The sequence below is a fragment of the Python bivittatus genome, unplaced genomic scaffold (assembly GCF_059951505.1).
Source record: "Python bivittatus isolate LINGU-HERP-01145 unplaced genomic scaffold, Pbiv_v1 ctg000020_np1212, whole genome shotgun sequence".
NCBI lineage: Eukaryota > Metazoa > Chordata > Lepidosauria > Squamata > Pythonidae > Python > Python bivittatus.
Genome location: NW_028277030.1, coordinates 119,169,961 through 119,193,623, shown reverse-complemented (window position 1 = coordinate 119,193,623; position 23,663 = coordinate 119,169,961). Strand labels below are relative to the sequence as shown.

At 39.4% G+C, this 23,663-nt stretch overlaps 1 protein-coding gene across 3 annotated transcripts in view; it reads right to left on the bottom strand.

The window, feature by feature from the left end:
- The window catches only part of PRKCE (protein kinase C epsilon), a 321,985-nt gene that overhangs the window by 26,181 nt on the left and 272,141 nt on the right, over nt 1-23,663 (bottom strand). For all 3 annotated transcript variants that reach the window (XM_088147772.1, XM_088147775.1, XM_088147779.1), the window contains 3 exons: nt 21,282-21,436; nt 4,224-4,362; nt 3,201-3,389 (listed from right to left, as the gene is read on the bottom strand). In XM_088147772.1, coding sequence (XP_088003898.1) covers nt 3,201-3,389; nt 4,224-4,362; nt 21,282-21,436 — 483 coding nt within the window. The remainder of the gene's footprint in view (nt 1-3,200; nt 3,390-4,223; nt 4,363-21,281; nt 21,437-23,663) is intronic.

Sequence of the window (23,663 nt, the reverse complement as noted above, 5' to 3'; positions counted from 1 at the left end):
TGCAGAATCATGTTCAAAGAGTGCCCTGCCCTACTGAAAATTACCTGCCAGTCAACACATTCAGTTCCAGACAAGGCTGGAAAAGCCTAGAAAGCAACTGCAAGCCAATACAGAGCATAATGTTGAAGGATCTAGGATAGGATGCTATAAAGCAGTTTACTGTGGCCCGGGGAGGTCAATTCCTTAATTAAAGTATTCAGTGATAAGAGCAAAAATCTCAAAATGTTTTTTATTACGATGATACAAACTCATATACACTACAAGTATATAAACTGACATGGACAATTTTGGAGAAGGGAGGACTGAACTTTTTTCTAAAAAAAGTGAGTAGCTAAGGGTATTGGTGCAGTAACATTACTGGATAAAATGAGACCAAGATTTTCAGCCTTTCTTCCCACTTCTGGAGGGCTTTATGGTCCCCTCCCACTTTTTAGATGAGTTAAACCAATCCAGACTTAACACTCTTAATTTTTTTAAAAAAAGTTTCCTGCCAATAATTGATGGGAAATTACACTAATGTTTGGTTGTTCGCCATCAAATTTCAGTGGTACAATCTCAGTGGGCTCTGGAAGCTGCAAGAAAGGTGATAGGGTACCATATGCATCTCACTTGGCAAGATCTCTCTAAAGCCCTGTAACACAAATTTCCTTCAATTAGAGAAGAAGAAGATTGAACCTACGTTTTTGGAACGCAAAGTATAATTTCCACCACCAAACTAAGGCTCCTTTATTTCGCATTTTGTTCTTATTTTCAAGGGATCTAATCTTAAGCATTAAAAAAATAAAAAGAATTTTGAATTCCCCAAAGTCATAAGATGTCTAAACATTCTAAAAAATTCAGAACTGTGTCCTTCACAAAACCTCAGAAATTAATAGGATCTCTGCCAACCCATAAATGAAGATCAGCTTTAGTTCAGAGAAATTAAACTCCAGATTTCCCACCATTGTTCCTGCCATCCTCCCCATGTTTTCAAGCATCCTTGATTTCTGAGGCTGGATATTTTTGTCCAGAAAATATAAATAAATTGAAATAGAATACTGCAATACAATAAATAAAATTGAGTAGAACCCAAAGATCATTCTGCAAAAGCTACTCAAAGTACTTTTAAAAATCTTAACAGGATTCTGATTTAAAGTGCCTGAAGAACAAAGCCCTCATCTAGCAGTACAATGTAAGGAAACAAAGCGTTCCAAAGCTAATCCCTTGTTAATATTCGGCAGTCAAGTACATAGACGCCCCTCCATTTCCTCTGTTTTTCCTGCTCTTCTGTTAATTTCATATTGCTAAAGAACAAGATGAACAACCCAAATTTCAAACATTAAGCTAAGCCTAAAACTCACCCAAGAGAAGTTTTACTTTTGTTATTGTAAAAAGCTATAGACAGCTATCTGCATGGTAGGTGGGAAAAGTTCTCATATTAGCTCTCTTTCAGAGTAAGAAATCCAGTAACAATCTATGTGTGTTTAAAGGACTATATGGATGAGCATGCTAGTCTTACCCTCGTCTTATCACTTCCACATGTATCAGGTAAAGGTCTACAGAGGAGATTGTCCTCTATCAGTGGATCTCCATGTTACTGAGGATCCTGATTTCCCAGAGTCTTCACTCTCACAGAGAACCTCTATAGTTAGGAGAGGTTCACCACTCGAGGCATTCACTCTCTGCATGTGGAGGACAGCAAGAGGAGGGTGAAACTAGCATGCTCATCTCTTTCTCTTGAATGTGTCAGTGGATTTCACAATGACTGAGAAGGGCTTATTTCAAAATTTAAGCAACTATGATGGCTGATCTCACCTATCTTGCAATTAAGGAAAGTTAAGGCTACTTCAAATGCTGTTGCACACACACTCCACCCCCAATAAGCTCCTCCAAGCTTCCTCAGGCTGGCAGTGCTCCATACCATGGGCATAGCTTTTCAGAGACCAGCCAGTTTGCATGAAACATCTCATGCAAACTGGATTGTCTGACTTTTGCTGGGTTCTAAATAGGAACTTTCTTCAAAGTAGCTGACTTTATGTTCAGGTAGAAACATCAGGTTCTGCACCCAGTTGTCAGGTTTTGCAACACACCTGACTATACTTTAAAAAAAAATAACTGGATGTGGATTAGCAGGTCATAAACATTCAAAAGTCAAAACCTCAAGAAACTGAAGTGGCTACAATCCCATCCCCAATCGGAGTTCCCATTCCATGTCCAGCCCTTTTTTAGCTGCGTTGGGGAGAGTTGCCCCAAATGATTTATTCTTATTGCTTGTTAAGTTCTTGTCAAGTTCTTATTGCTTGTTAATATGCCCCTCTTGTGCACAGTCAGGGTTATTTTGGCAATGTAAGGAACAATATGCAGATAATTAAGTTTATATATATGGTTGTTACGATACTTGTTTTTGAGCAATGTATAGTGAAAACTGTAATCTAGTGTAAAAATTAATGCGACATTTAAAATGTTTACTTATGGTAAGCATATTTTATGATAAACAGATGTGGTTATTATAACCTCTGGAGAATTCAAGTATTAGTATTTGGTATGTAATCTAATTACCGATTTCAGGGAATTAACTGGGAATTAACTTTTGGTCAAGAAACTGATCCATTGAATATAATTCCCTTGTAGAACCCTCTCATCTTAAATAAACATATGAAATGTACTGAAACTAACTTCACCCTTATCTTGTCACCTTTTTTTTCCCCTCAAAAGGCTATGAATGTTCTTTGAATGCTAAACAACAAACTCTAAATGACATTTGCCCAGAAGTTGCAGTGGTCAGAAACACAGGATCATCTTCCAGTGAAATCAGTTGACTTTTAAGTCAGCATAGTTATGGATAAGGCTGTCATTGTGTTAAGTATCTTTTGGATTGGGGCCCATCTGTGTGGGCCTTGCATCTTCAGTTGCATAATTCTGTCCTCATTTTAGCTAGCCATACAATTTGAAGTATTCAGCTTGATAAGGCACTTCAGTTTGCTTGCGTTTTTGGTTCTTCCTGAAACATGATTCTCAAGTGCAGGCATGTATACAGTTATACAGATGCAAAGAACACAAACATTTTGTCTCTTTCCCACAAGAAGTGTAATTCATCCCAGACCCCCTTATACTGACAGTGGCACTTTGAACTGTAGTTGAACTCCCAGCGGTGGCTATTTCTCAAGTGTTCTAGGAAAATTCAAATTTAAGAAGGGAAATAGACAAATAGATAATCTTACAGCTTTCAAAATGCTGACAGCTTCTTTGCTAAGCCAAACTGGATAGAGGACATCGTCATGTAGGATAGACTCAAAGAGGTCATCTTCATTATCAGCTTCAAAGGGAGGCTGTCCAGCCATCATTTCATACATGAGAACCCCTAGTGCCCACCAGTCTACAGAAGGACCATATTCTAATTCCTGGAGGATCTGTTAGGGGAAATCAAGAGAAGGACAGAGAGAAATAAATGGACAAAAAATTGCACAAAATGAACAATTTAAATTGCCCACTATTTGAGGAGGAATCAAATTATTTTTTAAAGTCAGTTACGAAGAAGCACACTTGGACCTTAGATTAAAACCAACTATAAATTCTTTGAAGAAGTTTCCAATGTGACACATCTGTTGCCCATTATCTATCAATGAAAATGGTACTCTACCCTTCCAGGATATTCATAATACACTAAGTGTCTATCAATGAAGCTGAATACAAGTAGATTTACGTCAGAAAAGAAAAAGTAGTTCTTCACTTAGGAAACAGTTAACCTACAGAATTTCCTATCACATGATATGGTTAAATCTGATGATGATCATCACCTAGTTCTACTCATAAGGAAGCTAGCAAATTCATGTAAGGTAAGACTTTGAATAGCCACTGATCCTGATGGATAACTGCTGTCTTCAGAGGCAGGAGTCTGCTATTAAACTCCCATCATGCTTGTAGACTTTACTGTGGCTGGTACTATAGGAAAAAAATATGTTAGAAGAGATAGGCCTTCATTCTGCTTCAACAGGGCTTTTCCTATGTTTTATGTGTATCGCAAGATGGAGTTGGTTTCTGAATGGTACTAGAAAATGTGTATGACAAGCATGCATTTATCCTATTTTCTACCAAGTTCCTGTTGTGATGTCCTACAGTCACCAGCATGCTCAATCCTGAATAGGATTGCACGGAAAGAATTGGTTTCAGTTTTTCATAGAGGGTTAAGTAAACTAACATCATAAAAAATAAAGTTCTATACACTTCGATGAATACTATTATACCTCTGGAGCTATGTAGTCTGGTGTTCCACAAAAGGTAGTAGTCGTTACTCCATTCAAGATTCCTTCCTTACACATTCCAAAGTCAGCCAGTTTGCAATGACCTTCTGCATCCAAAAGAATATTGTCCAGTTTCAGGTCCCTTGAATAAGAAAGAATCAGGGAGATATTAGCAGCAATGAAATAAAAGAAAAAAAATGAATTTATTCACTGTGAAGAGAAGCAGGTGCCTTTGTCATGTTCTAGTAGAGAGATACAAGTGTGATGTAGAGAATCTCAAACTATATCCTGCTTCATAGTATTTTAAGGTATCTTCCCAAGGGGAAAGTGTGATTTTTCCATCTCTTCTATAAATAAAATGTATTTATCACTAATATGCAGAAATTAATATGATAGATTTTAAATGCTTATTAATCTTACATGCTCATTTATGTGTAAATTAAGTAAATAACTAAAAATCCCACAAGATTCTTATAGGAAAGCACTAAAAACTAATTCACTAAAGAAGCTTCTCTAGATTAGAGAACTATGTTGATAGATAAAATAAGGGGAATATAGGACCAGCTCCAGTTTTACATGGATATTTGGTATGACCATCTTTGCCATGTCTGTGGGTTTAAGCAATGAGCAATTGCAGATCCTATAAAAGCAACTGCCAATGGAAATGTAATTTCATTATTCTTTAAAGCCTTCCTTCTGAAGTTAGAAAATCAGCAGCTGATGTCCTGGAAAAATTGGAATCAAACAACAGAACTGCCTTTGGGGGGGGGGGGGGGGAAAGGAACCTACTTATCATTGTTGTAATCACAAACACACACACACACCAACAAATAGTTTCATCAGAAGGTTGAGATTTGTTTAGCACTTTGGAGATGTTAGAATTTAATGAGCTAAAAGCTTCCTGGAACCTGCTCAAAGGAACAGCCAAGTATTCTGTTAACTGGGAGGGTGCAGTTGTACACAAAAATGTAGCATGCCTGGTCAAACCATGTACTTCAAGGAATCCCTAAGGAAACAGAAGCTGACACAATCTCTACATGGTATAAGTTAAACATCTTTCTGTAAATTTGAATGCATTCTTTCTATTTATGCACAGTTCTTTACAGATTTTAAATAAAACAATGAATATGGCTGATGCCAAATTTTGAATAACCTTTCAGTTAGCACTTTCTAACACTTCCTTTGGTAGAAATAATAGCTTCCAAACATTTCCTGTAGCACCCTTAGAATTTTTCTATTCTTGCTTATGATTGTTTTTTCCCCTTCTTTCTTGCAGAACTCTTCTAGCTTAGAAATATTCTCAGATCTCCTTGCATCCACTGCATATTCGAGGTCTTCCCACAGATCCTCAATAGCAATAAAATCTTAGGTTGGGAAGGCCACTCCAAAATATTTATTTATCTTTCCTGTAACTATTTCATGGTTGATATATATTTCAGATTGTTGTCTTATGAAATATCCAATCTCTTTTCAATTTTAATTTCTTCACTGGATGTAGGATATTAGCTTCAAGGATAAACTGATATTTAGTTGAATCCATTCTTCTGTAGAGTCCTTGGTGCTCTCTGAGTTTAGTTGTTTGATTGCAGATGTTTCATTAGCTGACTAGGTATCATCAGTACTAGTGAGTGTGCGGTTTGCTCCCTGTTTATATACAGTAGCTTGCCCTGCCAGTGTTGGTGGGGGTGTGGTTTTCTCCTTGATAGTTCTGTGATTAGGGTATTATTTTCTAATTGTTTGTTTGCTTGATTGTCTCCTTGGTAGTTCCTTGATTAGAATATTGTTTTCTGCTTGATCGTTGTCTGTTGTCAATCCCTGTTTATCTGGGTGTAGGTTGCTGGAGAGGATGTGTTTGGGGTCTTTTTGTTTCCTTCTTAGCTTTCTTATTGTCTCTTTTGAATGGTGTGTAAATGTGGTTTATCTCTACACGCCTATTGATGGCTGATGTGTCTGAGTGCCAAGCTTTCAGAAATTTCCTTCTTTTTTTGGATTTAGCTTGGTCTAAGATGCTCACAGTTTCCCAGTTGGAACGATGAGTTTGTCAATATGTTGTGAGATTAAGGAGTTTTCATTGTGTCTTCTGACAGCTAGTTGGTGTTCATGGATGCGCTCTGCTAGTCTTCTGCCTGTCTGTCCTGCATAGTGGCTGTTACAGTCCTTGCACTGTATGATTCCTGTTTTTTCTTCTTGGGCTACTGTGTCTTTTGGTTTACTTAATATGTTTAGGAGGGCTTTTTGGTTTGTGTGCTACGGTGATACTGTGTGGTTGTAATAGTCTGTTGCTTGTTTCTGAGATGTTTCTGATGTATGGCAGTGTTATCCTTTTCATAGCTTGTGTTGGTTGTGCTGTAGTGGGTTGAGTGGTCAGGCACTTTTTGATAACATTGTATGGGTATCCATTTTGTTGGAAGATGTATAGGCGATCTGTTTCCTTTTTCTGCTGTTCTGGGTTGCTGCAGTGCATTTGGGCTCATCTGAATAATGTTCTTACACAGCTCCTTTTGTGGAAGGCTGGGTTGTTACTTTGGTAATTGAGCACTTGGTTAGTGTGGGTTGTTTTTCGATAGACTTGTGTTTCTAATTTGCTATCATTTCCTCTGCTGATGAGTATATCTAGGAAGGGTAGTGTGTTGTTGATTTCTTCTTCCCTTGTGAATTTTATTCCTTTAATAAAATTCACAAGGGAAATAATTTACAAGGGAATAAAAACAATGAAACAATGGTACGAGACTATTAAACTACAGTCTGATCAAGTTCAATGGCTGAATGCTTAAAAAAGTAAGATCAGTCATGTCTTCAGGAGCCATATTTATCTATAGACGTTGTTGAGTTTACATTCATCTCAGTTGAAAAGTTTACTTTAACTTAACAGACATACCATTGCCTGTGCTATTCAGGTATTTTCAGTTCACATAGATAAAACGCCAAATGAGTGTTATCTTGTAAATGAAATGAATACAAATGATGAAAAAAAATACATACTAACTGGGTTTCATGAGCAAGATTATCTTGGACCGCTTTCTCTAGCTTGCCATTCTCTAGGAGGATGTCAAAGGTCACAGTGGCTGGGGATGGCAGGAATTGGAATCCAACACATTTCTATAGCATCAAGTTAGGGGAGGTGGCCCTACATAAACTAGAGTACCCAGATATTTTGTACTATGCTTATTTTACCCCAATTTATAATGGACGAAAAAAGTACTGAAAACAAAACATACAAACTTCCCGAATGGTTTCATGCTGATATTCAGTTACATGGAAACATACTAGAACTTTGTGGGATACCATATAGCAGTGGTCAAGGTGTCAAATAGAATCTATCCAACACTACCTTCTGAAACTGCCTTTGGGGAAATGTTAAAACCATTGCAGCACAATATTATTCGGTTTCATTTCGGGAGGATGGACCAGTAGAATACCATGGCTGAGCACTAAGAAATCCAGCAGAACTAACAGAATTACATTCTCCTTGTCTAATTCCCAGCACAGATAATCCATCAAGGTGACCAAAGCTGTCTCTCTCCTATAAGTGGACCTGAATCAAGACTGAAATGAACATGCATATCCATTCATCTTGATTAATTATCAATTATCAAGGGAAACTCTTAACACCAGAGGATGTTCCCTGATAGAGGCCTCATCAAAGTTCTCAGAAAAAAGGTAAAGAGATTATATATATAAAAGTGAATCACCTAGAAGTTAAGGGAGAACCTTGACCCACCACTAAATCACAAGCTACATTGGATGGATCTTGACTTTGAAAGTATCTTTTCCTTCGTATGGATATGTGAAAGCACTCCGTACCTCATTCTGTCTAATGAGTTTGTATTGTAATTTTTTAAACACTTCTGAGGAAGAATGCCAACTCTGAAATAACATTCCAAATGGATGTGAATCTGCACATTTCTGAGCCTCTTTCTGAACCACTAGTATGAAAAAGAGAAGGTATTTTGGATGCCTTTTTTTTTTTTTCATTCAACAGATACTCTTCTGCCAAATGCCCCATCCTCCTAGGAAAACACAATAAGAAAACAAAAATCTTGTTACAGTGAAGCACTACAGTGCCATTACCCTTTCCTCTTCCTTGATCCAAGTTGCACGTTGGTAAAACCAAACTTACAAAGTAGTGAGGGATTAAGTTACCAAAAGTATATTGTTCCCACCATACTATCCCAGGCTAAAAAAAGAAAAAGAATAATATCTCAGCTGTGCTCTCAAGAGTATCCTCAAAAGGAAGAAACAAATAGTTTTTAGTTCAATAATATTTCCTCCACCAACAAATTTCTGCTGCTGAAGGAGGGACTTAAAAAGATTTTTGCAATGAGAAGCTTTTCCACGGGCACATGAATAGAAATGACTGTTACATAAGAACAGTTATTTGTATTATTTATAGAACAACATATCAAGTATCATAATAAACTGTTGACATAAGTTTTACTGGGATGGAGCTTTTAATCTCCAGTAGTAAAGTTCACGCTCTTTTGCTTTGTCTATGTGCATACCTTTTTAAAAAGGAAATCTTACTGTATTTTCAAAGGCACATTATATTAAATAAGTTTCTAGCATTACCATTAAGCCTGCTTGTCTGTCTAGAAATCCTGATAGATTTCTACTTTATAAAAAATGTTTTTGATATAGAAATATTTGGGGGGAAATGATTGGATGAGTGTGTGACTAAAACAGAATTGTATCAACTCCTTCCGATAAATTCTTTGCTTGACTTTGCATGGGAACAAAATGCTGGCTTTTGGTCTTCGAGAAATATTAAGATATTTTGGTGATTTAACTTTGTCAGGCATGAAAGTTGCATTTCTTATGAGGCATCTAGAGAGACAATGTTTTAGTGCTGAAAGATATTTAGAGCTAATATGGGAGTCCATATTTAGAGCTAATGGGGGATATACAATACTGAATTTCCCAAGGTTCTTTTTACTTAAAGCAGCTGTAGGGAGCACCAATTTTCGCTGGAATATTAGTGCCGGGACACATGGTTTTCATATCTCCTTCTGTTTCTCAAGTCTAAAAACCATCATGGTCTATAGGTGTGGGCGGTGATGATAAATTTAAATAAAATCATCATCATCACCGTCAAAGCTGCCATTATCCCTGGAACAACAACAACAACAATTAGAGTTGGCTGTTTCAAGTGATTAGGTGTCCTCTAGGGTTTATAGCATTTGTGTATGCCTTTGTTGGTGGGATTAGATTAGAAAAATGGTATGAGTGGAAGGCATTCAATGTCTTTCCCACAATGCTTCTGATCTGATCAAAGCAACTTCCCTTGCAACTCTGTAAGGCAACCAGCCCCCACCCCCACCTCAAACTGAGAAGATCTCTACAGTATTACTCTTTGGCAGGTGGATGGATTCTTTACCATAATGCTATACAAACCAAAGAAGAGAGGATGGAGGGAGCTCCACTGCAGCAGAGCTATGTTCTGGGCGTTTGTTGACTTCCAACTAGTGCTGTGACAAACTATTCATCCCAGCTATTTTAGTAAATTCTGGTTTGGGGATGAAAAGATCCCCAAAGAACAAATTAATCTTCAAGATGTGGTGAAGAGAAGCTTGAGGCATTATCTTAAAAATGAAGCCACTGAGGACTTTTTCTGACAAATAAAGTGGCTGAGGTTTTTGCCATTCAAAAACCTTACCATCCAAACTAAGTTGAACATTCTTTAAATGGCTTGTTCCTCCCCATAATGATAAAAGTATGCAAGGGGGTCTATCAAATATAGCACTGATTTAAACATAGCAATATTATGGGGTTGGTCCAAAACATTTTGTTGCCTGAGGCAAAAAGATAGCTATTCTACCCATGCCTTGTTCACATTCAGTATATGACTAAAGAGCCAGCTGAATATTTCTTCAACACTCACAACAGATAAGTCTTCTCTGTCATATAGTGGATTGGGTAGTATATTTGTGGACAGAGTACACGTCAGCCACAACTCTATCCTTCCATACATTTTACCATCTGACTCATGCATGCTTCTGTTGCAACCGTCTCATTCTGCCTACTGGTAGGGCCTATCCTGGGTAGGCTGATATCTTATAATATAGAAATAAATGTGCTCCTTTTCTGCCAATCCTATCTATGTCTGCTGGCAATTAACTTTTCTAAGAGTCAAACTAAGGTGGAAGGTGAGCCAAGTTTTTAGTAGTTCCAAAGGCAGATTGCTGGCAATCATGTGAACTTAACTGCTGTTTCTCCATCCTTCATTTTTGAACCTAAACTGGCAATTCAGATGGTACTTTTCAGAGGACAGATTTGGGCCAGGGGCTGTCAGTTTATGGTTTCTGAAAATTTAAGCCTCCCAAACTGCACAGCAGTGATAATAATGTTAAGCAATGTAATATATTATATTTAGAACAATGGAAGCAATTGTGCATTTCTGTGATGTCAAAGGGCTTGAAAAAATACATCGTTTATTTGCTATATACTGGCAGGTGAAAACTGTACCAACAAATGGATAAATAATGGTTTTTTAAAAAGACTTCCAACACAGGCTGAACTAAGAGTCCTGAAAAAGCTTAGGAGCTCTGACACGGGGAAATAAGACGCAACAAAAGTAGTGCCTAAGCACATAGCTACTTAAAAGAAATGGCACTATTGGGCTCTGAGCTTTGTACAATGAAACATTATACAATTTTAGAGAAGGTGGTTATTGTTCCCATATGAAGAATAGCTAGGGAGATCCTAACAGCTGTGATGTAGAGGAAAGGAGAGATCTAAAAGATTGCTTCTCCAGTTTCTTCTGGGTGGAATAAGCATTGCTAGCTGGTGGGGGCTCCTTCAGACACATCTCCAGCACCAGGAATAAAAGGTGGTTGTTGTGGACATGAGTGAATGACAGAAACAGACTTCTGACAACCTGCACCCTGATCCTAACTAGCTTGGTGCAAAAATGGTGGCAATTCAGCAGAATTGCAATGCATTCCCCACAATGCATTGTAAAGTCCTTAGTACTACATATGATGCATGGGTTCGTGGCTGAATCAAGTCCCAAATCAGAGCCTTACCCAGCATTATATTATATTATCACTGAGAACCAGTGAAAGCTTAAAGCTTCCTTCAGTCATGAGCTCTTTGGTGACATCTTGGTCAGTTTCATGTGAGGATAAAATGAAAGATGATTTGTGCACTAAATTGTGTAATTACTGAACAGCCTAGCATTTAGGAGAGACATTATCAGTATATCTAACCCACCTTATAATTCTAACAGTAGGTTTATTCTAACAGAATACTTTATTCTACAGTGAAATGGATTATATTACATAGAACCTGTTCAGGGTGATCCAGTCTCTACTGGTCAGGGAGGGCCCCCAGGATCATCTACAAGGCCACTATGAGGAATATTTTGGCTATCTGATAGATAAAGTCACTTAGATCCACTCTGACTTGGAATCTGACTGGGCAGTCCAGCTCAGGTGCCTGGGCCTGGTGTTGTGGTACAATCTGAGATGAGTTTGTACTGATGACTACTGAGGAAGTGGCCAGGATTCTCTGTGCTGTCAGTTTGGCCACCTGTTCACTGGACTTGGCCACCTCCTGACTTGTGAAAGCAGCCAGGGAGGTGTCCTGTGGGTTGAATCCATGCTGTGGTGTTGGCCTCTTTGAGGGACAGAGTGGTACCTTCTCCCTTGAAGGAGGCAGTAGTGTGCCTCCTCCTTAGGAGGCCATCCCTGGACCCAACACTTTTAGTTAAGTATAATCCTATCTCCAACTTTCCCTTTTTAGGCAAAGCTGTTGAGAAGGCAGTCAGTCTACAGTTGGTGAGAACCCTGGAAGAAGTGGATTATCTAGACCAGTGTTCCTCAACCTTGGCAGTTTGAAGATGCATGGACGTCAACTCCCAGAATTCCCCAGCCAGCATGCTCTAGACCCATTTCAGTCAGGTTTATGGAGCATACAGTTGAGAATGCTCAGGTTGCCTTCATTCTTGACAGGGGAAGACACTTCAAATTGCTGCAGAAAAAGACAGTCCCTACTGTCCGGATGCAACATCATTCCCTTTGGGCCTTTGTGACGAAAAGAGGAACAGTTCTAGGTTGCTCTGACTTCACCTCTGTTGCTGTCTGAAGTACTGGCAGAGTTTTGTTTTGGTTGTTTTACTTAAAACAGACAGAAAATTAAAACCCTGTTCTCTCCCCCACCAAAGCCCCTCAACTGATGAGCGTGCTTTATTCCAAAGAGAGGACTCTGCAACTAGTTCCCTATTCACCTAATCACTGGTAGTGGGCTGTCAATGATGTGCCTGGATTCCAAGCCATACAAGTTTTTAGCTATAAAGGATTAAAATTGTTACAAAGGATCTGAATGAAGTGGGCATAGCACAGTAAATGTTTAAATTCATGATGATAAAAAATGTCAGTGCAGAAATACTATTTTGGCTCAAAAGTTCTGAGAAGACTTTTAAAGGGGCAATCACTAGGTACAGCAGAGAAATGTAATTGCTCCCTCAGTTCTCTTGATACCAAACTACCCTACATGCAGTCTTCATTATTCTCTGGACAAGCATGACAGGGAAGTTCTGTGTATATAGAAAAAGAGGACATATGTGCTTCTGTCCCTTTTTGTATATAAAAACATATATTTTTCAGCTCAGCCAGGGCATACAGGCTCATTTTTAGCTTCTTGTTAAGTAAATATAACAACCAAATAAACTAAAATAATTGACGTTTAAACAGAAGATAAATACTGCTTCCCAACTTCCTCTCTACAGAATTAGTGTTATCAGGCAGAAAGCACTGGTCCCCTTCCTACAAACTCTACAGGAAAACGACTGCCCTCTCAGGAATGTAAACTTGGCACGCTTCTTGGTTGCCTTCTTTGGTTTCTCCTTTTTCCTTTAACAAAAGGCCCACCCTATTCTCATGTTAATGTCAAGGCTCTGTTTACACGATGATCTGTTTACATGATGCAGATGAATATTAAGGAAGGGAGAGCTCTTATAATGACACAAGTGCCACTTTTCCAGTAGACTATTGGAGGTATAAGGGGAAGGTAGTCCAGAATGGGCCAAATTCTAGGAACTCAGAAGACCCTTGTTCAAATGTCACCCCAGCGAGAAGTTCCCTGGGCTACTTCAGATGGAGTTTCCAAGCCTGTTTTGTTGACTGTGAGCTCCAGACATGCATGCTTCAATTTATTGTCTTTCTTGTGTTGACAAACTAGGGTTGGCATCAATATATGACAGGCTCTACACTTATGGAAAATCCTTGAGGTTTATGTCTTCTTGCCTATCTATCTCCAGGACTGGGCTATGGTGACTGCAACCTGAAAGGTAGTTGCCATTTGTATATCCTACAGTATGCCAAGTGTCACTTCATTCACACTGAAAATGATTGCTTTGTTTCAGTTATATTTCAGGAATAACGGTAATACAAAATTCTTTTGGGAGGAAGGGCCACAGTTGCTGTAGTAGTGTTCTTTCCAGAAAAATGATGTAGTCTGATGTGTTTGGACTTCAAGGAAATGCAAAATGGCCGCCTTCTTTGCTATTTGTGAGGGGCTTCCAATTTGGGAGGCCGAAATTAATATCTACTGAAATACAATGTTTTGATACAATGGTTAAATTCCTTTTCCAAAAGGTTCCTGTACTTAAAAGGTACAGTGCTAAATTCCACAAAAATGGCCTGGTGAAAAATATAAACAATCAATCAATTATTCTATGCAACCTCATTTTAAAACCAGAAATATCAGGAAACTCCTCAGAAGAAGCACTGATAACCCAGTTTTTTAAAATGTATGTCCCAGCTGGAGAGAAAACATAGAACAGATTTTATTAATTCTGATATAATGGCAAATGGTGTCAAAATCAAGCAAGGGAGTCCAGAAAAGAAAGGAAGAAGTGCATGATCCTGGGTTTAGAATATCTGATGGCCAAAGCATGCTTCATCTGTATGTTTCATCCTGCCTAATTAAGTAACAGGAGACCATCTTTTTCTTAGAAATATAATTCTCCATCATTTGTACAGGACATAAAACACTGCCCTACCTTATAAGGCTACTGAAAAGTTGTTAAGATTATGTGTGTGAGGCGTTTTAAAACTTGAAATCTGTTTATAAACAGCAGAGTAATTCCTTTATTTAACAGCTCTCAGTTCAGCAAACTTTGGATTTAATGGACAAAATCTGCTGAACTGGGATATGCTGTGCTGGATAACAGCAGTGTCTGAGGGCAGGGAAGAAAGGGAAGGGAAGACACTGGGAAGTTGTGGGGAGGGTGGGCCAGTAGAATAAACCACACTGGGACAACAGAAGCAGTGGCAGTGGTTTATGGGATGGGTGGGCTCGTGGGATATGCTACAGTGGGAGCTGCTGAGAGGAGGAGAGGAGAGAGGGACACGCATCTATCTTGCCTTATTTGTTCCTGTGCCTAGCATTGGGGTAAATCCTCAGTTTAATGGACATTCAGCTTAAACAGATATCTCTCCTTCTGTATAGTCTATTAACATCAAGGGTTTACTCTATTGTTATAAACAGAGGTGGAATACTGACGTTCCCAACTAGTTCTTTTCTTTTATGCCTTCAGGAATGGTGTTCAGGAAGCTGACAGGACAGATGGACTTTTTCTTTATTTACTATTATCACACACTGACACACACACTATATCAAATTTAGGATCAATCACTGAAATAGATTGACAGTAATATGAGATGACTCAGCTGTCCAGAGTGGTGATGGGCTCCCCTTTGTGGGCTGGGTTCAAGCAGCGGATAGGCAGCTCTTTGTCTAGGACAGTGTTGTCCAAACTTGGCCACTTTAAGATGAGTGGACTTCAACTCCCAGAATTCTGGCTGACTGGGGAATTCTGGGAGTTGAAGTCCACTCATCTTAAAGTGGCCAAGTTTGGACAACACTGGTCTAGGATACTTTAATTTGGATTCCCGCACCGAGCAGAGCGTTGGATGTGATCGTTCAGATGACCTTTGTCAATTTTATGGCTCACGATTCTATAGCTTAGCTCTCAATTTCACTTTTATAATACCTCCGACTACCAATATTTTGTTTGCAAATACCCTGAATCCAATTGGGAAACACTGTACTAGGCATCTATCATATGAAGATAAGAAGCCTCGAACCATTCATCTCACACATTCTGTAGGCAGGCAGTGCCTCATGCAGAACTCTAAAGACACTTCAAGAGAGCACAGGGTGGTACATTCGGAGAGGATGGGCTCTGTTTACAACAATGTATCTTTCTATAAAACATTTATGTGGATGTTTGTCTTCATCACAATTGTAGGGATTAGATAAGGCTATTTTTGCCTTTGACTGTATTTTAACTAAAATAAGTTCCAATCAGATCCATGATTACGCCAGCTCCAAGATTACACAAGCTTAGAAATTGAACCTTTCTTCTAAACTGCAAATGAACTTTGCTTATAATAGGATAAAACTGGTTAGACATCTAAAAGTGATTATTCAATTACACTGGCACAAAACCAAAAGCCACAGAATAGATTTGCATAAATTGTGATCCCCCCTGCAAAGTAAAACCCATCCTATGCACTTGATGAAATGTTTTTGACATCTTATTTTTTGTTTACTATGGGCCTTTCCCACCTGCACCAGGACATTATCTCCATAGCAATGTCCCAGGAATGAAACAAGCTGAAGCTGTCTTTAGGTGTACTGGTGTTAATATGATGTTTTCCTCCTTATGTTGACAATATCGAATAGGAAATGCATTTTTCCTGGGATCTCACTGGGGAGAACCGGCACACCAGACTAGCAAAAAATGCAGCTACTTTATGGAGCTGCCAATAAATGCCCCCTGAATGGCATAAACTCTCAGAAGCATCTTTTTGCCTCCAGTTGCAATATCATGCATAGCCCTAAAATCTAGAATTCAGCATTGTTGCTTATATAAAGAAAGGAAAGGAAAGGGAGAGAAATCTTAAGCAAAAGTGCTGGTTGTGATTCAGTAAATTTTGTTTGAAAACAACCACAATAACAGGGGCAATGCAGGCAGGATAGGAATTGGCCATGGGAGCAACAAATGTTATTCCATTGTGGCTTTATACTAACTCAAAGATGGGTGGATAGTACTTAAACTCAGTTTTTGGTTTTGCCATGCCTTCTTTTTAAATGAGACTCAGTTCAACTTAGCGCTTCCATAATTAAGCTATGTCTAATCATATCTGATCCATTCCTCAGGAAGTTAATGATGCATCCATCATATGCCTCTACAAGAGGAATGGTAATCAACAAGTATGCAACAACCACCGAGGAATCTTGCTGCTCTCCATTGCAGAAAAAACCCTTGCAAGAGTTCTGCTAAATCGTCTGGTCACTTATATGGATTTCGGCTTGCTGCCAGAGTCACAGTGTGGCTTCCGCAGAGATCGTGGGATTATTGACATGATTTCTGCCATGTGCTAACTTCAGGAGAAGTGTCAGGAGCAAAATCATGAATTCTATACAACCTTTGTTGACCGCATGAAAGTCTTTCATACTGTCAGCCGACAAGGCCTGTTGAGGATCATGTCAAAGTTCGGCTGCCCCACCAAATTCATTCAGATGGTATGCCAATTCCATGATGGCATGGTAGCCAGAGTGTTGGATGGTGGAGAATTCTCTAAGGCATTCCCAGTCACCAGTGGTGTTAAACAGGGCTGTGTGCTTGCACCCACATTATTCACCATGATATTTACTGCCATGCTGAATGATGCCTTTCAGGACAGTGATGCTGGAATCAGCCTCAAGCACAGAGTGGATGGGAAGCCCTTCAACCTAAGGAGACTTCAAGCTATTACCCAAGTGAAGGAAACTGTTCTGAGAGACTTCCTCTTTGCCGATGACTGCGCCCTGAATGCTGGCTCAGAGCCAGAAATGCAAGTCAGTATGGACAAATTCTCTACGGCTTGTGACAACTTTGGACTCACTATCAATATTCAAAAGACCTAAGTCATGCCCCAGCCTGCTCCTCATGCATCATACACAGAACCCAAAATCAAAATCAAAAGGTAGAAACTACAGGCAGTGGACCAGTTCAAATACCTTGGCAGCACCCTCTCCTGAGTAGTGATCATTGATACAGAAGTTAATGGCAGAATAGCAAAGGCAAGTTTTGCTTTTGGTAGACTGCATTCCACTGTGTGGGAATGTCGAGCAATTAGTCTAGCAACAAAATTGAAGGTCTACAGAGCTGTGATACTCACTACCCTTCTGTGTGCCTGTGAAATGTGGACTGTGTATTGAAGGCATGCAAGACAGCTCAACCATTTCCACATGACTTGTCTTTGCAGAATATTAGGCATCAAATGGCTAGATAAAGTACCAGACGCTGAAGTTCTCTCTAAAGCAAGTCTACCATCAATCCACACACTACTGATGAGCGCACAGACCCAGGGGGCAGGTCATGTCATCTGTATCCCAAATGAGCACATACCCAAACAGTTCCCCAAAAAGGAGTTGACTGGTCATCTTCGGACACACCACTTTTAGTTTTAACATGACTAATGGTGTTGAGGTCTTCATCAATGACAATGGATGAACAACACTGCCTCAAACAGACCCTGTACACAATTTTGGGGTCCTCCTGGATTCATGACTCCTGCTTGATGAGCATGTGGCAGTCATGGCTAGAAGGGCCTGTGCACAACTTCATATTGTGTACCAGTTGCACCCATTCCTGGATCAGGGGGACCTTCTCACAGTCACTCATGCCCTGATCACCTCCCAGTTAGTCTACTGCAATGCACTCTACATGGGGCTGCCCAGAAACGTCAGCTGGTGCAAAATGCAGTGGCACGAGCAGTTATGTGTGCTTCTGGTAGAACACGTCACACCTCTGCTTTGTGAGCTGCATTGGTTACCAGTTTGTTTCCAGGGCCAGTTCAAGATGCTGGTGTTGACCTTTAAAGCCTTTCATAGCATGAGCCCAGGTTACGTGAGGGACTGCCTGTCCCCAATTTCATCTGTCCGTCCTACCAGATCCGGCAGAGAGGAAATGTTACGGGTCCCAACGCCTAGGGAGCTACATTTGGCGGGCTCTAGGTGGCAGGCCTTTTCTGCTGTGGTGCCTGTGCTGTGGAATCTTCTTCCCCCTGAGGTGAGGTTGGCCTCATCACTGTTGGGTTTCCGAAGGTCCCTTAAGATCTGTTGTGCCTGGGGATCCCAGGGGACAGGTGATCTAATGAGGTGGCTCCATTATTTTTAACCTCTCTTCTCTATTACTTTTTTGTTTTAGTTTTGTTTTTTATATTTTTATACTTTTTAATGTATTTATTGATTGTTTTATAACCCTGTTGTATGCCATCCAGAGTGGCTTGGAAAAAGTGAGATGGGCAGCTAATAAATTGTGTAAATAAAATAAATAAAAACCCCATCCCTAATCATATCTGCTACTTGCTTGTTATTTGACATTTTGCTCTTCAGTCCTCAATAGTCTGTCCTTTTCCTCTCCTCTCCCATCAGTTGTGGTGCTGACATTGTATTTTTCAAAAACAAATATCAGCCAGGAAGCCAGTATCCCAATAAGGGCCAATTTGGGGTAGGTCTCTGCTTGCCTTAGGCTTTTTCTTTACTTCTCCAAATCTCTCTCTCCACCCCCCCCCCCCGGCTTTTCATCATGTAATGGAAAAGGCATGCAGACATAAGCCACTCGTGGTTTCTTTCCATTGGAAAAGAAAATGCTGATGGAAATTTCCACATAACATGAAATTGGTCCTTTCTCTCATCAGGAGAATGTAATCTTTGGCATTCCAGATGTCACTGAACTACAACTACTAGCATTCCCTTGGAGTCATGGACAGTGGTGAAAGATACTAGGAGTTAAAGATCAGCAATTTCTGCATTTCCACAGGCAATGCAGAGAAGAGGAACTGTGTTTGGCAGCTGGATATCTGCTTCTTAAAATCAGTTTTAAGAATAGTGATGGGAATTTTGACAGATAGTAGCAGATCTTATTTCCCAGCAACTTTGTTAAAAGCAGCCATCTTTTTTCATATAATATCACTAAATCCAAAATAAGTCATCACATTGTGACATACCCAAAACCATTTTTAAAAAGGAATTGACTGTAAATAGTTTATTTGTGTTGCGTAACAACTTAAAAAAAAAAAAGACAGAGACAGAGACAGCATTTCCACTTGCTCTTTTCTGATTGGTTCCATGGCCCTGAGATTCCACGATGTCATCTCTGTTCCATTTATTTTCAGCTCAGCAATGTTGTATGTCAAACAGTTCAGAAACTAGTTTGTTCCCTGAGGTGCTGTGGTACTGCAGGCCGAACTGTTTTCCCATTTGAGGAAACATTTATCTCATCTCACTTCCCAGTGCCTAAGCTACAATCATGTTAGCAACTCTTTCAAAGGGAATGGTGGCTTGGCAGTTTTTCAGCCCTGCCCTCTCATATGATCTATAGAGACTTTTTTGTGGACAGGCATATGAGCACACAAGAAGTGTGTGTGGGTGTGTCTTGCATGTGCAGGTGATTTATTGTACTTCCCTTTTATATGATGTGGAGTTGGGGGAGGTTGGTGCTGTAGGATTTTGGCAATTTGAAGGAAAGTAATGATTTTTGCTTTTTGTTCTCAGCATATCTGAGTCTGTGGTGTAGACATAATTACATATTGTCTTCAGATTGTTTTAGAGGGATTGGGAAATGGAAGTGCCAACAGTGTAGAAGTGCCCTCAGTCATATTTTCCGAAGTACCCTTTTTTCTCCTCAACAGAATTGGAACATTTCTGGGAATTTTTACATTGCAGGGTATGTTTTTTTCTGAAAAGAATTGAGGAATGGGAGGGGGAGGGAAAATGAAACACTGTTTTAGCATCCTTCCTAAAATCAATCAATCAATGAATCAATCAATCTCTCTCTCTCTCGTTCTCTCTTCCCCTCAGGAATATAATGTGGATTACGGGTGACTTGGTTTGCTCTTAAAATGTAGTAGTAAGCTTCAAGTTGCTCATCTCTCTTCCACAGGAATAAATGGACTGCTGTCCACACCGCTGTATTCCCAGTTTGCTGAGGTCCAGGCTGACAGGACCTGGTTAGGAACAGTTCCTTCAACCTCTACAAAAGTGAACAAGAGAGCCCCAAAGCAATGAATTCTTAATCCTCTCCCTCTTCCAATACATGTTCCTGTGCGTTTCCAAACATGTATTATTTTTCTGCTTCATCTTTACTGGTAGTTGGCAGTGATATATCTGCAGCAACCCCCCTGTGAATAGTGCTTTGTGCCTGCACTCTTCGAGTACTTCATGAAAGAGAAGTGATCCCACAGCCAACTTCCCTTACTGCAGTTTCTTCTGTATGTGCCTGCCAAATTTTATCTGAAGTCGTGAAAAACTGCCAGTTTCTTTCTTTTTTTCTTTTTTCTTTTTGTTTTGAAGGGGAAAAGAAGGAGAGGAAGAGTGAAACGACAAGATAAAGGCCTTAATAACATAGAGAGATAGTAGGTGAAAATGTATTAAGAAGTTCTTGTTTCTAATAATAAATATTTATCTCTAAGTATATTCTTCATGCCATAACGAAAAGTTAGCAATTCAGATTTTGTTATTGTTCAGTCAGATGCCAATCAGGGGTTGCAGGGAACAAATTCAAGTTGTCTCCAAAGAGGTTCTTCCTGTTAGTGGCTGAGCCTTCACCCTCACCATCAAGAGAAAAGGGCTTCGTGTACAAAGCCTCACCAAATGATTATCCCAACTCAGACTGGAGACAACTAAGACAAACAAACCCAGGAAGTGGCAGGGAGTTCCGAAATAAAAGGAAATCCATGGCAGAAGGAGAAAACTGAAGAGATTGCCCTGATCTGCAACCAAAGTCAACGATGGGTCACAGTGTGCCAAGTTTTTAAAATAAGCGTTGCTTGTCTTATAATACAAAACTGGCACCCACAGCTGGCAAGGGCTGCAGAGACGATTCAAATGCTAACATTCAGAATGATAAACAGTCTTCTCCCCACCTCAAAAAGAGTAAGAAAAAAAGTTCTGTGCAAGCAAGCAGAAACCAACAGCCAATGCGGTTGCTAAGAGACCCTGGACTTTAGCCAATACCAAATGAAGAGCTTTAATAATTCTTTATTTCAATCTCTCAAAGAAAAGTACCTGTAGATGACACCATGTTGATGTAGAAACATGAGTGCTGACGTGACTTCTGCTGCATAGAAGCGGGAGCGAGGCTCGTCAAATTTGCGTGAACGTTGTATCTGAAACATTAGGTCTCCTCCATTGACATATTCCATGACGAAAAATAGGCGGTCCTGAAATTCACAAAAACAGAGCCATTTCGTTGTTTTTTCCCCCTGAGTTTCACAAAGATGCTACTGTACATTCATGGCACATCAGGAAATTAGCATCTTTATCCAGAAATGGAAGAAACAACCAACTACAGCTATCTGAATAAGGGGAGCAAATGCTTGCAAATAAAACCATGGGTTTTAAGATAATGAAGAGTGGCTAGAAAACGTATAGATGTTTATTCTGAATGAATACTTTTATTTTTAAGCTTTTAAAGGAACATAAAATAGGTGTATGAGGATCTTTTGTTTAAGTGTAGCATTTCCTTCCATCATGACAAACCAATTCATATGATATTGTTTATTTGCTATGAAAAAACTTCTACTTCAACAGATTATTATTATTTTTTTAGCATTGCAGAACAACTCAAAGCCTCATTTTGACTTCACCAATAATAAAACTCATGAACAGGAAGAAAATTTGTTTGCAGGTACAAAAGAAAAGGAAAAGACTGCTCTTAAATTCAGTGGATGGCACTGAATATTTTAAATTTGCAATCTGTCATTTGACAATGACATTTCATTGGTTCTATAAAGCAGAGATAGGCAACTTGTGGCTTTTGTGGCTTGTGGACCACAGATTATCCACTTTAGGCTTAAACTAGAACCACCAAACCACATTATGGTTGAGCTTGAAGTACAGATAAATTGATTACTGCTGATTCCATATTATTCAGAAGTCAATAGGAGATAAGAGAATAAGAAAAGGGCAGAAAGGGGAAGCTGCTGACAAGAAGAATAAAGAAAGGTTAGGTCCAATTCCTATATTTTACAAAGACAAATGGGGTATATATTGGATTCCAAAAACCGTATGAGACACGTGCATTCATGCATTACACTTTTATGTATATAGACACAGCAAGAGTCCATTGGAGTTGGGTGGCTATAACAAATTTGAAAAAATAAAATAAATCTTAGGGATGGGGAATCTGGGGCCTCACAGATGTTGCTAAATTATGGCTGCCAGCAGCCCCAATCAAGTGCAATGGCTGGAGATAGTACGTCAGCAACATCTAAAGGCCACAGATTCCTCATCTGGTATTAGTTCTAACAATGAAAAAAAGCAATTCTTTGATATAACATGAAAGTTTTACTTTCTGACATTTCTACAGCTGCAATTCTATGGTTAATTTTAATTCAGTTAGTGAGCTTTCACACATTATTTCAGAACTCGTACTTTATTGAAAAATAAGATTAGGGTATCCAAAATATACAATTATTTTAAAAGCTTGCTTTCCTTTGCTTTTTTGTAGCACCTTTCCAAGCCCCATCCAGGACATCAGGAATGGTGTATGGTTTCCCACTGGTTGGTGACCTGCAGTGGAAGGGCAGCAAAGCCAGAGGGTTTCACCAAGTTGTTTAACATGCCCTGCTCATGCAACATCATGATACCAACATTTAGCACAACATTCAGCACAAGCTAAAACAGAGCCTATAGAGACAGGATTGCAATGGGGATATGAGCTTTAGGCTGGTATAGATTTCTGCCAGCCCAAGACAGACAGATAGCACTCAAATTTGGCAAGAGGAAAGGCCCTTAGAGTCAGTTATGAAGGCGCTCAAGATCGGTCCCAAATCAAAACAATGAAGAGCCAGAGTGCTAACCAGATGAGAAATAGGAGCCTCAGGGTACAGTCTTAGAGCCGCAGTCTTGCAGGGGCTTTTACTACCCTATGCAAGACAGAATTGTTCTCTGCATTCACATGCTTTTTTCCAGTTTCTACAGTATCAGTGCTTCTGGATGATTACCTAAGATTTTAGCAGAAGTTTGCTGGACATCCTTTGAGGGCAAAAGAATTCTGGATGGGAATATATAATGGCTCTTGCATCCACTGAATTGGGTGTGTTGCATTATCTGGGGAGATTACTGAGAAGGATGGCTGGACTAGTGAAACAAAGATGTGTCTGCATAATGAAGTCATTTTGTAATGAACTGGAGATTTCTTGCCAAAAATTTGGCTGATTATTAGGTACAATTCAGCCCTTCCTAGGAACTTGCACTTCTGCTCATTTTTAATTTCTTCTCAAACTGCCCTTTCCCTCCATGCTCTTTTATATTCATTTTCTAGCTTCCAACTCTATTCTAAACAAAAGCTTACTTTTTGTAACTTATCTATGCCAAGTAAGCCCTTGATTCCTCCATCTCTAAGCTCTTTTTGCCTGTCTGTCTTTCTTGATGCCACATGCCACA